The sequence below is a fragment of the Austrofundulus limnaeus genome, unplaced genomic scaffold (assembly GCF_001266775.1).
Source record: "Austrofundulus limnaeus strain Quisiro unplaced genomic scaffold, Austrofundulus_limnaeus-1.0 Scaffold307, whole genome shotgun sequence".
Classification (NCBI taxonomy): Eukaryota; Metazoa; Chordata; class Actinopteri; order Cyprinodontiformes; family Rivulidae; genus Austrofundulus; species Austrofundulus limnaeus.
The window spans coordinates 123,308-137,354 of record NW_013952709.1 but is presented as its reverse complement, the minus strand read 5'-3'; the positions used below and the strand labels follow the sequence as shown (position 1 = coordinate 137,354).

Here is a 14,047-nt window from a genome sequence, read left to right as displayed (position 1 = left end):
AGGATTTCTTCAGAAGAGTTTTTGTCTGAACCAATCAGAGAACAGAACGTCGATTTTCTGCGCAGTGTCTGTTTGTAGTTTATTTAACCTGGGCCAATCAGAGAACAGAAGGAGGAGCTTTGAATGACGTCCATTTTCTTCGCAGTGTCTGCTAGTTAGTTTAGCATACGGCAGTGGAGGAAGTGAATGAAGCCAGTCTGTGTTGATAAGGCTTCCAAATTAAAATAAATTTGTCTGACAAAGCAGCCCCTCTCATTTACAGTCATCTCATTTGGCTCGGTCTATTTCTCCTCTCAGTAGAGTTGTTTACAGCACTCGCGATTTCCGGTTAGCTTCTTAGCTTAGCCTCCTTCACAGTGACATACGTCGCGGCCAACTGATCCAATCATTTTAAACTTCAGCAGAGGCCACGCCTCCAGCAAGAATCACTTCTCTGTAGCCGAGAGTCCAGACCCTCGTACGAAGCAAAGTGAAGTACAAGGGTCTGGTTTTTATCAGGCTAGTGGAAAATAAGTATTAGCTCAGTAACAAACATTTCTGGCTCTCACAGATCTGTAACTTCTTCTTTAAGAGGCTCCTCTAGCCTCCACTCATTACCTGTAGTAAAGGCACCTGTTTGAACTTATCAGTATAAAAGACACCTGTTCATAGCCTCAAACAGTCACACTCCAAACTCCACTATGGTGAAGACGAAAGAGCTGTCGGAGGACACCAGAAACCGAATTGTAGACCTGCACCAGGCTGGGAAGACTGAATCTGCAATAGGCAAGCAGCTTGGTGTGAAGAAATCTACTGTGGGAGCGATAATCAGAAAATGGAAGACATACAAGACCACTACTAATCTCCCTCGATCTGGGGCTCCACACAAGATCTCAGCCTGTGGGGTCAAAATGATCACAAGAACGGTGAGCAAAAATCCCAGAACCACACCTAGGACCTAGTGAGTAACCTGCAGAAGGCTGGGGCCAACGTAACAAAGGCTACTGTCAGTAACACACTACACCACCAGGGACTCAGATCGTGCAGGGACAGACGTGTCCCCCTGCTTAAGACAGTACATCTCTGAGCACGTCTGAAATTTGTTAGAGAGCATTTGGATGTTCCAGAAGAGTATTGGGAGAATGTCATATGGTCAGATGAAACCAAAGTAGAACTATTTGGTAAAAACACAACTCGTCGTGTTTGGAGGAAAGTGAATGCTGAGTTCCATCTAAAGAACACCAAACCTACTGTGAAGCATGGGGGTGGAAACATCATGCTTTGGGCTGTTTCTCTGCAAAGGGATCAGGGTGACTGATCTGTCTACAAGAAAGAATGAATGGGGCCATGTTTGGTGAGATTTTGAGTGCAAACCGCCATGAGCAAAAGCATTGAAGATTAAACGTGGCTGGGTCTTTCAGCATGACAATTATCCCAAGCCCATCACCAGGGCAATGAAGGAGTGGCTTCGTAAGAAACATTTCAAGGTCCTGGAGTGGCCTAGCCAGTCTCCAGATCTCAACCCCACAGAAAACCTTTGGAGGGAGTTGAAAGTCCGTGTTGCCCGGCGACAGCCCCAAAACATCACTGCTCTAGAGGAGATCTGCATGGAGGAATGGTCCAACATACAGTGTGTGCCAACCTGGTGAAGACTTACAGAAAACCTTTGAGTGCTGTCATTGACAACACTTAATATATAACAAAGTATTGAGATGAACTTTTGTTATTGACCAAATACTTATTTTCCACCATAATTAGCAAATAAATTCTTTAAAAAATCAGACAATGTGATTTTCTAGATATTTTTTCACATTTTGTCTTTCATAGTTGAGGTCTAACTATGACATTAATTACCTCATCTTTTTAAGTTGGAGAACTTAAACAATTGGTGCTGAATAAATACTTTTTTCCACACTGTAGCTAACTTAATATATAGAGCTAATATTGACAAAATCTTTGAGGGCAGAGGAAAGAATTTTGCTACAGAGGGCAGATTGTTAATGTTAGTGACGATAAAAATTTAATGATGTCCCCATTGTCTCTGAAAGTGAAAGACTGCTGAATGTACAAGTTGCTGTATGCTTTCTCCTGGTTGTTGTTGGTTTACAATGATATTTATGATTAATGTAGCCAAATTTTTGTTTTTAAAATTTTGAAGACATCTTTTACCGCACTCAGAGAACCACTGCTTACTTTCCTGGAGTGCTGCATGAAAGTGGAGAGTGTGGAGATGGGTGACAGCTGGCAACAAAAATACATAAATAACAATGAGTCAGGTTTGGATTTGAATCAGTAGCTACATTTTACATCCAATGAAAGCAAGGATGTTAACTAATAAACTGGACAATAATCTGGCTATTTAGTTATATTTGCACAGTTGTGGTCTTGACTGGTCCTGAAATAAAATTCCAAGTCCTCAATGTCCGAGACCGAGACAAAACCAAACTCATCAAAAAGTGGTCGTGAGACTGCTCTTAAGACCAAGACTGGTTTCAAGTACTACAACACTAGAGTCAGTCTCATGAACAGAAGAAACTGGTTGTTCAAGAGAGGAGCCTGAGAATCTAAAGCTCTGCCTCCACTTCTACAGGGTAAGTCAAATCACAGGACACCATTTTATTTTGATCTCATATGATGTCTATGTTCTGGACAAAGGATAAATATAGACCATTATTCAGGTACATCTTTATTATTTTCTGAAATAAAAGCGTATCCTGAGCATTTTTCACTCACCTTGTACTTTTAGAAACTCTAGGAATCCAAAATAAACCTGCAGTCTGAACACGGTCCTACATACCAGTGTCCTATCAACCACTGTCAGCTTTACTAACAGTGCTGGTGAATCTTTCACAGGCAGAGCTGGAGCCTCTGAAGCTAAAGTTCTTGTGCAAACACCAATGAACTGGGTCGATGCTCAGCAGTACTGCAGGGAGAGACACACCGACCTGGTCAGTGTGAGAACCTCTGCTGAGAACGAGGAGATCCAGAGGATGGTTCCAGCAGGAAGGCTGGTCTGGATCGGCCTTTTTGGGGACACCTGGAAGTGGTCTGATGGACGGGACAGCTTGTTCAGATACTGGCTGCAGGGCAACCCGCAGAGCTCAGGGTCCGGATCAGACTGTGTTCATGTTGATGGTGGAGCATGGAGGACACAGTCCTGTGACTCCAAATCATCTGTTCTCTGCTACTGTGAGTCTTTAATAGACTGGCCGGGAAATCATTTAAAGTGAATTGTTATAAATGATCAACAGCTGGGTTTGATTTAACAAAAATAAAATCATGTTTTATCCATTCTGAGTATTTGAGTTAAGAAAAAAATCACAATGTAATTTTTGTCCCAAAACAAATATAATCTCATCTATATATAAAGTATAAATGCAGCTTCATTCATTTTCACAAGAAAGTCAAATAAACAATCAAGAATTAAAAATGCTCTAAGGTGATGCAACTCTGATCCAGGTTGAAAAACAAAAACAAAACAAAGTAGGTCCTCTTGACTCTATTGTGATTTTATTTTTTACTTCCTGTCCATACACTGAAAACTACAGAATAGAATTCCGAGTTTTAAAAAACTGTTTAAAAATACTTTTTTTAAACCATGGCACTAAACGTCTTCCATGGTAAAGCAAAGTCAAGTTACGCTCAGCCTAAAGAGGAAACAGTTTTTTATGTAAAATTCCTTGAAGACATGCACATTTCCTGTTACCTTTCACTGCAAAGTTTTAAACTAAAATGCATGTTGTAGATTTGTTAGACTGTTTCAGATGACTCTCAGCTACTGCCACACTAAAGTTTAGCTCAATATCTGTAAAATAGACTGAGTCCAAAATGTAAACATTTCTAGCTGTACATCCAGTGATTACGGTCTGAGAGATTCTCAGTGGTTCATTAAATATTTTTGCTAACACCATAGACAGACGAATGCACACAGACAATTACACGATGGCCTGCTTTCCATGGCAGCGTGTGATTTAAACATGCCAGAGGTTTGTGTAGCTGTCTGAAGTGTTTTATAACACAGCAAGCTTAGGTTAATAATCGTGTTTTTCAGATTATAAGAAACGATCTGTGGTGAAAATCAGCTCTGATGTCGACATGTGTGACCCCGCTGTCCAGCAACAAATTCAACAGCAGGTGAGGCCAAGAGTGTGAGCTATTATGACCTCTTTTTAATACATGCATTTAGCAATCAATCACCTGCATTCAACATAAGCAAAAAGTTTAATTGTTATAGTTTTATTGTAATCAAGTTCAGTTTGGACATTTCCTTTAAATGTAGCCTGTTTATTTCCTAGCTGGAGACAAAGATGAAAAGCAAAGGCATCAATGACTTCAAGATCCGTTGGAGGATGTCTGGGAAACAGGTTTCACACAACAATCAAATAAAACAGTAAGAAACCTTCCAGGGAACATGTTCTTCTGTCTTTATTTCCTTTCAGTTTTACCTGTAGTAGACTTAATTATACACGGTGAGTCAAAAGTAACAGGACGCCCTTTTATTTCAGAAACAAAAGGGAAAAATAAATGCAAGCAATGAGTGAGGGGTCTATTTTAGTCTACGTTCAGAGCATGGCTGCCATTTTAAAAGCCTCCATTTTTGGATCAAAGTCAAGTTTTCCCAATGTGAAGGGGAACAGACTTGTCAATACAAGTCAAGTTGGATTGTCTGTAAATTAAACAGATTTCCCCCTATTTGTATACAGATGTTTAGGGCAATCTTACTGATTTTTTCAAAAACTTTCCTTTAAATTTGTTTAGGTCTAAAAGCTGTTTATGCTGACAAAGACACTGCGATCAGCACCAGGGACAGAACACGAAACACATCAATGTGCATCACAGGCAACACACATTTTGACAGGTGTGTGTTTTTCTCCAACAGGTGTGCGAAGTCTCAAGCAGGTGAAGTTTGAGCATCAAGCCTGAATCATTGTCTAAAGAGGGATTATGAAGAGGAGCAGTTTCATAGATCTTCTAGATTTTCATTTTCTCTACGGAAACAAATATATCAATTCTTTTAACATGTTTTTATTGTGTGTCTTAGTGTTTACATGATGTAACTGCTGAGGTGAGAGTAACACAAGGCTTTGGTAGAACTATATTTCTGTGACCTAACATCTAGAAAAGTTAGGTAATCCTTCAACTAAACTTACTGTCCAAGAATTGGTAATTTTATTTCAATATTGCTGACTTTTGAGTTTTACTCTGAAGGGTTAATGTGTTAAACACAGCTTTAGTATTTATTATTCTTCCCTTCAGTTCTACTAAAGTAGCTTTTTTACTCCCAGTAATTAGATATATTTATATATAGGCTGCCCTACAAGTCATGCAAATTTATTCTGACAAACTTTTAAAATAAAGTGTTGATTTAAAACATTAAGTGTTAAACTTACCCCAAAACAGACATTTAAATTCTTCATAAATGCCCATTAAACAGGTAGAAAATGAATGATTGGATTTGTAATCGTTAAATCAACCACAAGATGTCACAAAGTGCTCAGGAGAAATTTAGTGCTGCCTGAAGAGGAGAGGCTGCAGAATAAATCCTACAGCTGAGCTGGAAACTAAATAACACTTTGTGTTTTATTTGTCCTTATAGGTTCATCTTCTTTAGAAAACACAAACAAACACACCAGACTGGACAAAATGGAGTTAATTGTAAAAGTGTTTCATGCTTTGTTTTAAACTTATTATGAATATTATTTTAAATCATACTATAAAAAAAGCTTTTTAATCACAGATAAAGGTTTGGTGAAAAAAAAAGAATAACATGAAGTAGCTACCTGACTGTGGAAGACAGAAACTGACAAATAAAAACAAAAGCATACATAAGCAAACACAAAATACAGTTCATAAATGAAGCTCTTTATTATTAAGGAGTAAATAAATCTAAACCTACAGGACCCTGTATGACAAAGTAAATGCCCCCCTGTGATTTATCACATCTTTGGAAATCTGAGTTTAATTACCCTAGCCACACCCACACCAGTGCTCCTTGCTGTTTTGCTGCCATGTCGGTGTTTGCTTTAATAAAGTTTTTTTTCCCCTTGAGCCAGCTTGTTCTTCCACATCCTGGGTCCTCCTCACCACCAAGCTCATGTCAATTTCTCATGTTTTACTGTCTATCATCAACTTTTTCATTTGTTATTTTTTGAGGTACGTTTTGTCGCAATTCAGCAAATCAGGTGAAAAAAAGAAAATCCTCACTAAAATTCCAATTATTTGATTTTAAACAAATGTTTGTTGATGCTAATCTGAATCAGTAACATTTGAAATTCAGTGTACATGTATGTATAACAGTTTTGTAGAAATTAACACATTTGTAATGTTTTTAAAGGAATTATTAACTATACAATCTTCAAATCATACYATCTTTGTACTTATCAATGCATTTGTAAAACATAAACAGAACTCTTAACTCTTGTAAAATATCAGTTATGAAAAAACCTACATTTTTTCCAATCAGTATAATTTGTTTTGCTGCTCTGGGAGGTCAATRCCCTAAACCGTTATTTTCCTAAGAGATAATTGAACATATAAATCAATATTAATTTAAACCATTTCAGAACTTTACACAATTCAAAGAACAGATTTAATTTAAATCATGTTTCTTCTTRATCTTGGGTCAAATGTCATAAAAAAGCTACAATACTCACCTGTTGARGCTGTTAGAGTCAGCAGAGAAATAATGACTCCAGCCGACAGCTTCATCATCTTCAACATGCTGGATCRAGTAAGCTTGGTTTATACTTSGAGYCACACGTCTTTTTCCACCTGCTGAATGACAAAAAAWTGTTTAACTTCTGTCTGMTCTCCMACTGCTATCCCCCGGTGACAGCTGTCCTGYACATTGCCCCCAGTCATTACCATAGATATAATAAAAAGACTAGATAACTCCATTGATACGTATATATTACTGGATTAGGCGTGGCTATAGCTACATCAATGTGCACACAMTGGAGCTTTGTTATGGATTGAAGAGCCTCAACAAAATGAATGGATGTCATTGGACTGTGAGGCATCATCCTGATGAAAAGCTCTTATAAATTTCTTATTTCTTGCTCGATTTTTACAAACTATGGCTCAAAATAAAGCTGAGGAAATTGTGAATTATGAAGCTTATGCGCAAATTCAGACTGGAAGACTCTCCCTTTATTATTGGTATATATTTATTATTTCCTTTTTTATCTCACCTGTTCCATCCAATGGCTGCGTCAGGCTCCCAGCTGCAGTCAATCAGCATCAGATCCTCGCCTCAACATACCAATCAACTCACAGCGAGCCAGGTCTAAAGGCCCAGCTTCCAAGGATCAGTCTGCTCACCAGACGTGTTCAACACGAGCGTTCCTGCACGTTCCAACACGCGTCTCTCCCTGGTGCGGATCACCTCCCTCCTACGTTCCCGCCCTGCCGTCTCCTCTTTCTGCATCTCCAGCTGTCGCCGGCTGTTCGAGGTCTCCTGCTCCCTGCCGAATGCCACGGTGGCCACCCCTCTTCTCTTCAGACTCCCGCTCTTGTCTCTCCATCTATAGCAAGCCGGATTATTCACAAATAATCCTAGAAATAGCCCGTCTGGTTAAAAAGTCACGTAAATTCCATCGTTTTCTACCTAAATCTGCCGGAAAATGCGGCAGAAATTCATCCAGAACGCCGGGTTTTCCGGCGTTCATGAAGCTGTGGAAAACCCGGCGTTCTGGATGAATTTCCATTGTTGTGTCTGAATGACAATAAACAATTCTTGATTCTTTTGTTCTGAAAATTGGCATTTGCAAGTTTCTGGGCTTGTTTTGTGTGTAGGCAAGCTTTATAAATCCAACCCCCGACCTTTACTCTTGTGGAGTTGCTAAGAGGGTCGTAGGAGCTTGCCTCTCTGGTGCACATGTGTTTTGTGTGTATGAGTGTTGTGTATTTTACTTAATAATTAAACAAGGACTAAATTATGGATAGGTGAAAATAGTTTATTTGAACAAATGTAGTCTTTCGTTACAAAGAATTTTGTAATTTGACGAGAGAATACATCAGCAACACTTAAAGTGTTTCCTCGGTGTCTCAGACAAAACTTCAGGATCTCAGTCAGACAGAGATATTTAGAACAGATGTAGATATTCTGATTCAAAGCAAAGTTTCTCCATGACACCATGTAACACCGCCAAAAAATAAAAACAAAAAAAAAAAACATATGATATTCAAATGAAGAAAGGCTTTGGTATATTTGCAATTTTTGTCTTCTACACATCAACAGCAGAAAGAACAGAGCAACATTCACCCCAACACTGAAGACATGCAGTACAACCCCCACAACACGCAGCAAAACCCTTACAACATCTAGTAAACGACCCACAGCAATCCTCTGAGCCAGCATCTAAACACACAAAAAACACAAACAAAAAAAATTGTCAGTCAAATTAGAGCTTTGACTGTCAAATGGACTGCAGCTGAAGTCTTTTTGTTTACTACAACTGAATAACTGTGGCAATTACAACAGCGTATTAGGGCCACTTTGCAGATGAAAAATAAAAGGAGGAGCAAATCTCCGAGAAAAAACTCAGAATTTCTGAGATTGATTTCAGAAATTTTCGAGAAAAAACAAGGAGATTTTCTGTACTCCAAAAGTTGTTAATTTGCAAAAATAAAAATCTGAATTTCTGAGATTAATTTCAAAATTTTTTTGAGAAAAAACCCCCCAGGAAATTCTCTTATGCTGAAAAGTCACAAATTTGCGAGGAAAAAAAACCCTCAGAAATTTCCATAATTAAAGGCAGAAATTTGCTACATTTAAAAAAATTATTTCTGACATGGCAAAGTCAGAAATTTACAAGAAAAAAACTTGTAATTTATGAGAAAAAAAAACTGAAGTTTCCAGGAACGGCTAAAGGGCTATTCCACCTGTTTTCACTGCCTTGAGCATCTTTAATCTGCTCTAGTTTAAAAACTAAAACACATTGAGACTTCAAACTTGGATTAGATTATTCTACACTGATTGCAGAGTATTTAAAACCAAGTGTGTGATTTGTGAAACATATATTTGATAAGTGAAGCTTCAGTATATGGTGATTTCAGCACTTTTTATGCATTTTATGAAAAAGCATGGCCCGACCGCGTCCACGGTCCACCATAGACTTTGCATGTAAACCTGACTCCCCTGACGCTCAAAACGCATTAGGTGTGAGTGACTGAGGAAATAACTAAGTCAGTAAACTTTATTTAAATAGACATTTTCGTAGACACGAACATCGCAACATGCGTAAGAGAAAAAAAAAGACATGTTTCAAAATATTTATAGACTTTTACTTTGAAATATCTGGTTACCAAAACAGGACATGTCACCACAAGTTGGGAAAATTGATGGTGATATTGCGTGGCTGCATAGAATTTTGAAAAAAAAAATTTTTTTTCTATAGGCTCCATGATCATTTTGGATGATTTCTTCAGTCACTCTAATTCTCTCACCTCTCCATCGGGCCATGCTTGTTCATAAAATGCATAAAAAGTGCTGAAATCACCATATTTCCTTAAGCTTCACAAATTTAATATAAGTTTCACAAATCACACACTTGATTTTAAATATTCTGCAATCAGTGTAGAATAATCTAATCCAAGTTTGAAGTTTTTTTTTAACTAGAGCAGATTAAAGATGCTCAAGGTAGTGAAAACAGGCGGAATCACCCTTTAGCCGTTCCTGAAAATTTCATTTTTTTCTCATAAATTGACAAGTTTTTTTCTTGTAAATTTCTGACTTTACCATGTCAGAAAATATTTAGTTTAAATGTTGCACATTTCTGCTTTAATTATGGAAATTTCTACGTTTTTTTCTCGCAAATTTGTGACTTTTCAACATAAGAGAATTTCCAGTTTTTTTCTCTTGAAAATTTCTAAAATTAATCTCAGAAACTCAGATTTTTTTCTTGCAAATTTACGACTTTTGGAGCTCAAAGAATTTCCTTGTTTTTGCTTGAAAATTTCTGAAATTAATCTCAGAAATTCTGTTTTTTCTCTGAGATTTGCTCCTCCTTTTTTTTTCTTTCATCTGCAAAGTGGCCCTAATATGCCATCGTAGGCAATCTATCCAATGCAAAATGCAGCTGGAAACTTTTTAACCTACCTGATTCTGCGTCTGCCATTCCCAATGCGATGAAGATGATCACAACGAGGATGATGATGCCTGTGATGATCCCAACAACGAGGCCAAGACCAACGTCAGGGTCTAGAAGAAGGTTGTGAAGGATTCATGAATGTGCTCTCAGGCGAGGGTTAAATAGATTTAATTGTTCAAAGGCTCCATATAAGGCTGAGTTTGTTTCCTTATTTAGTGCTTACTTGTCATTGTGTTCTCTGGTGGAGAGCCATTTGGACCCACAGGTGCTGTTTGAAGATGAAGAGAAAAAAACGTATCAGTTTTAATCTCTTTGTTTTCTGTTAGGATCTCTGTGTTTTTGTTATGGTTTTCATTTTTTGTGTTTTACTTTCATTATTCCCTTTTCTTGGTTTCTTGAGTTTCTGCATTTAAGATTCTTGTTTCTTTGTGTTCCCTCTCCCACGTCATCATTTTACCCTAATTCAGCCTCTCAGTGCTTTCCAGTTAATCAGCATCAACAAAATAAGCTGTTTGACAGAGAAGATTTGGCAAATCGTTCATGTGTGTAACTGACATACTCAGCTCTAATGCTCATCCCACAAATGCATGTTCCTTACAAATGTGGCAACATTAAAAGGGAAATAAATAGGCTTTAAGATTTATTGCCAAGAACCATTGTTACAACAAAGAAGTCATCTACCAAACACACATTTCCATACTTTTTGTGCTATAGTTATACCAGTTTTTACCACCTTTACATCAGTGGATCATTGTTTTTGACACTCTGGACTGACCTGATACTTCACCCTTGATGGTGAGAAATAAAACCTGTGACTTTCTGGTCTCTGAACTTTCTGCCCCCACTGGATTGTACCTCCTCTGCCTCAGATATCGCCAGACCCCTGCTCTCGCCCAACTCCACCTCAGAGGTTGTTATTCCCTCTAATGCCGTTGTGTCATGTGAGAATATTATGTTATTTTTTTATGTGAAATTTCAGAATTTCAGAAGGTCCACATGGAGGTAAACATCCACAGGGTCGACATGTACGTGATTCTCACCTTCATGGGTGTGATCAAAGCATCACTCCGTGAGCCTGACAAAGACACTAATGACTCTCCAGTGAAGTGAATTTAATCTGCATTAACAGAACATCTCATGCAGTTCAACGCTCAACATTCAACACTCTCCAGTGTTTTGAAAGCTCCTCAGATGGGAAGCAAAATGTCTTCAACTGGAGAATAGAAGTCCACTAGTTTTATCTTTTTTAAACTTCCATAGTTATGTCCTGATGCATCTCAGTAATCCAGGTAAAAAATCAAAAAGAAAAAAATTGTGTCGGTCTTCTGGACGGGTTCTTCTCTAATGAAACGTTTCGTCTCTCCTCCAAGAGACTTCTTCAGTCTGAGAGTTTCAGGCAAAATTCAGGCTTTTAAGTCCNGTCCTTGGCTCTTGGACAACTCTTCTGATAATTCTTTTCACTCCTCTGTCAGAAATCTTGTGAGGAGCACCTGGTCGTGGTCGGTTTATGGTGAAATGATGTTCTTTCCACTTCTGAATTATGGCCCCAACAGTGCTCACAACAACACAGTTCTTGAATCCATCCATCCATCATCTTCAGCTTTATCCGAAGTCGGGTCATGGAGGCAGCAGCTTGAGCTAGGAAACCCAGACCTCTCTTTCCCCAGCCACCTCTTCCAGCTCTTCTGGGAGGACTCCAAGGCATTCCCAGGCCAGCCGAGAAACCTGGTCTCTCTAGCGTGTCCTGGGTCTTCCTCGGGGTCTCCTCCCAGATGGACATGCCTGAAGCACCTCATAGGGAGGCGTCCAGGAAGCATCCTTACTAGATGGCCAAACTGGAACAGCAGCTCTACTCTGAGTCTCTCCTGGATAACTGAACTTATAACCCTATCTCTAAGGGAGAGTCCAGCTACACTGCAGAGAAAACTCATTTTGACCACTTGTATCTGCGATCTTGTTCTTTCGGTTACTACCCAAAGTTCGTGACCACAGATGAGGGTAGGAACGTAGACCGATCGGTAAACAGAGAGCTTTGCCTTACAGCTCAGCTCCTCCTCATCACAACAAATTGTTACAGTCCGTAAAACTGAAGAAGCTGCGTCAATCCATCTATCAATCTCACACTCTATTCTTCCCTCACTCGTGAACAAGACCCCAAGATACCTGAACTCCTCCACTTGAGGCAGAACAGCCAGGAGAGAACAATCCACCCTTTTCCAACTGAAGACCATGGACTCAGGTTTGGAGATGCTGATCTTCATCCCAGCCACTTCACACTCAACTTACACTGGAACCTTTAATTCTGTACAGATCTCCCTCAAGGCTGGTTCTCCCTTTTATTTTAGAATCTTGAGCAGTCTCTCCACAGCCATGTACAGTGAGTTCCACCTGGCTGTTGAAGAACCTGAGAAGATTTTGAAACATCAACTGTTGAGAGTGAGTACAGAAAAACTTCAAGGTGCCTCCTTTCTTTTCCAAAGAGGATTTCTGCCAGCTTCTCCAAAAGGTGACAGTGTTGAGCTCAAGATTCATCATCTGGAAGAGATGAATGCTTTGGAGAACTCAACAAGTGTTAAAATGGGTGAGAAGGTTGAGAGGAGAGATCGTCATGGAGAGGAGATGGAAGCCGCTTCTGAGTGTAAAGCTGTATGGAACTCTGTTTGTGCCAGACCAAAAAATCTCTCAGGAAGGATTCAGCTCTTAGATGACAACGGATGGCCAGAATTACAGAGAAATGTTTTCTCTCCACCTGCAAGGAGAAGAAAATGACAGGCTGAAACCAATACAACTGATAACAGCCAGAGAAATGAATCAGTCTTTCTTCAAAACAGATTCACACCACTGGAAGAAACTGGTGAGTTTGAACAAAGTTCATCCACTGACCTCAGAGAGGGACTTGAGGCCAGGTTCAGCTCAAAGCCAAAGCAAGTCCAAAAAGAGACTTTCAAGATTCAAGAAATGCTGATCATCACAGATAAAATGGTGAATGAGATCAGAGGCTTCTGGAACAAGAAAAAGGTTAAAGTTCTCAGTTTTGCTGATAAAGTGTCTGACCTCACAGAGAAGATTCTGGAAATCACAGCTGAGTATCCAACTCTGAAGATGCTCATCATTCATACAGGAAGTGATGAAGTTCTGAACCGACAGTCAGAAATCCTGAAGAAGGATTTCATTCAGTTGCTGAATGCAGTTAAAAATCTCAACATGGATGTATTGATCAGTGGACCAATTCCTACAGCCAGAGGAGGGGCTGAAAGGTTCAGTAGACTATTTGCTCTTAATGGTTTTTTTTTTTTTGGAAAAGTCCTGTGCTGACCACTCTGTGAGATATGTGGACAACTTTGATCTCTTCTGGGAGAGACAATACCTGTTCAAGTCTGATGGAATGACTCTGAATTGAGCTGGAGCAGAGCTGTTAGCTTCAAACAAGAAGTATTTCCTGAATCAAGTTCCGGCTGGACCCCAACAACAGCAGAGTGATCAGCTGACATCTGAGGCTGAAGAAGCACAGAGAGGGGAGTTACTTCAAACTGCTGATCTGGAAAACCATCTGGATTCATCAGCATCACAAACAGAGGAACCAGAACATGTGTTCCCCCAGCCTTTAACTGAAGAAAAACTGGCCACTTCTTCTCCACCAGAGGAACCCAAACCATCAACTAAGAATGAAAATGTAAGACCTACTTCCAGAAGAAGACCACAAGTTGGAGACRACATTGAGGACCCTGTACAACGAGAAAATCGCTTCCAAATGCGTGCAAATCTGAAGCATCAATGGGAGAGGCTACCGAATGGATGGGGAGATTGGGCGATAGAAATGTGGATAGATGAGATGAAAAGGAAAAAAAATTGTATAGGTCCTCTGGACGGGTTCTTCTTTAATGAAACGTTTCGTCTCTCTTCCAAGAGACTTCTTCAGTCTGAGAGTTTCAGGTAAAATTCAGGCTTTTTGAAGACTGAAGAAGTCTCTTGGAAGA

General features: G+C 39.3%; 1 protein-coding gene and 2 long non-coding RNA genes across 4 annotated transcripts in view; 1 reads left to right on the top strand and 2 right to left on the bottom strand.

Annotated features, from left to right (window-relative positions):
- Positions 1–2,513: 2,513 nt before the first annotated feature.
- LOC106527073 (L-selectin) lies at positions 2,514–5,282 on the top strand. Its single transcript, XM_014021835.1, has 4 exons — positions 2,514–3,168; positions 4,031–4,113; positions 4,275–4,369; positions 4,859–5,282. Exons 1-4 carry the CDS (start codon positions 2,877–2,879, stop codon positions 4,887–4,889), a joined length of 501 nt encoding a protein of 166 aa, XP_013877289.1. The 5' UTR covers positions 2,514–2,876; the 3' UTR covers positions 4,890–5,282.
- A 1,356-nt stretch (positions 5,283–6,638) lies between these two features.
- The window catches only part of LOC106527053 (uncharacterized), a 17,897-nt gene continuing 10,488 nt past the window's right edge, over positions 6,639–14,047 (bottom strand). For both annotated transcript variants that reach the window (XR_001311332.1, XR_001311333.1), the window contains exons 2-3: positions 13,438–13,567; positions 6,639–6,753 (exon numbers count right to left, since the gene is read on the bottom strand). This is a non-coding gene — a long non-coding RNA (uncharacterized LOC106527053). The remainder of the gene's footprint in view (positions 6,754–13,437; positions 13,568–14,047) is intronic.
- Positions 7,914–10,374, bottom strand: LOC106527052 (uncharacterized). The gene is made up of 3 exons (XR_001311331.1): positions 10,294–10,374; positions 10,079–10,180; positions 7,914–8,338 (listed from the first exon to the last, which is right to left on the bottom strand). It is a non-coding gene; the product is annotated as an uncharacterized LOC106527052 (long non-coding RNA).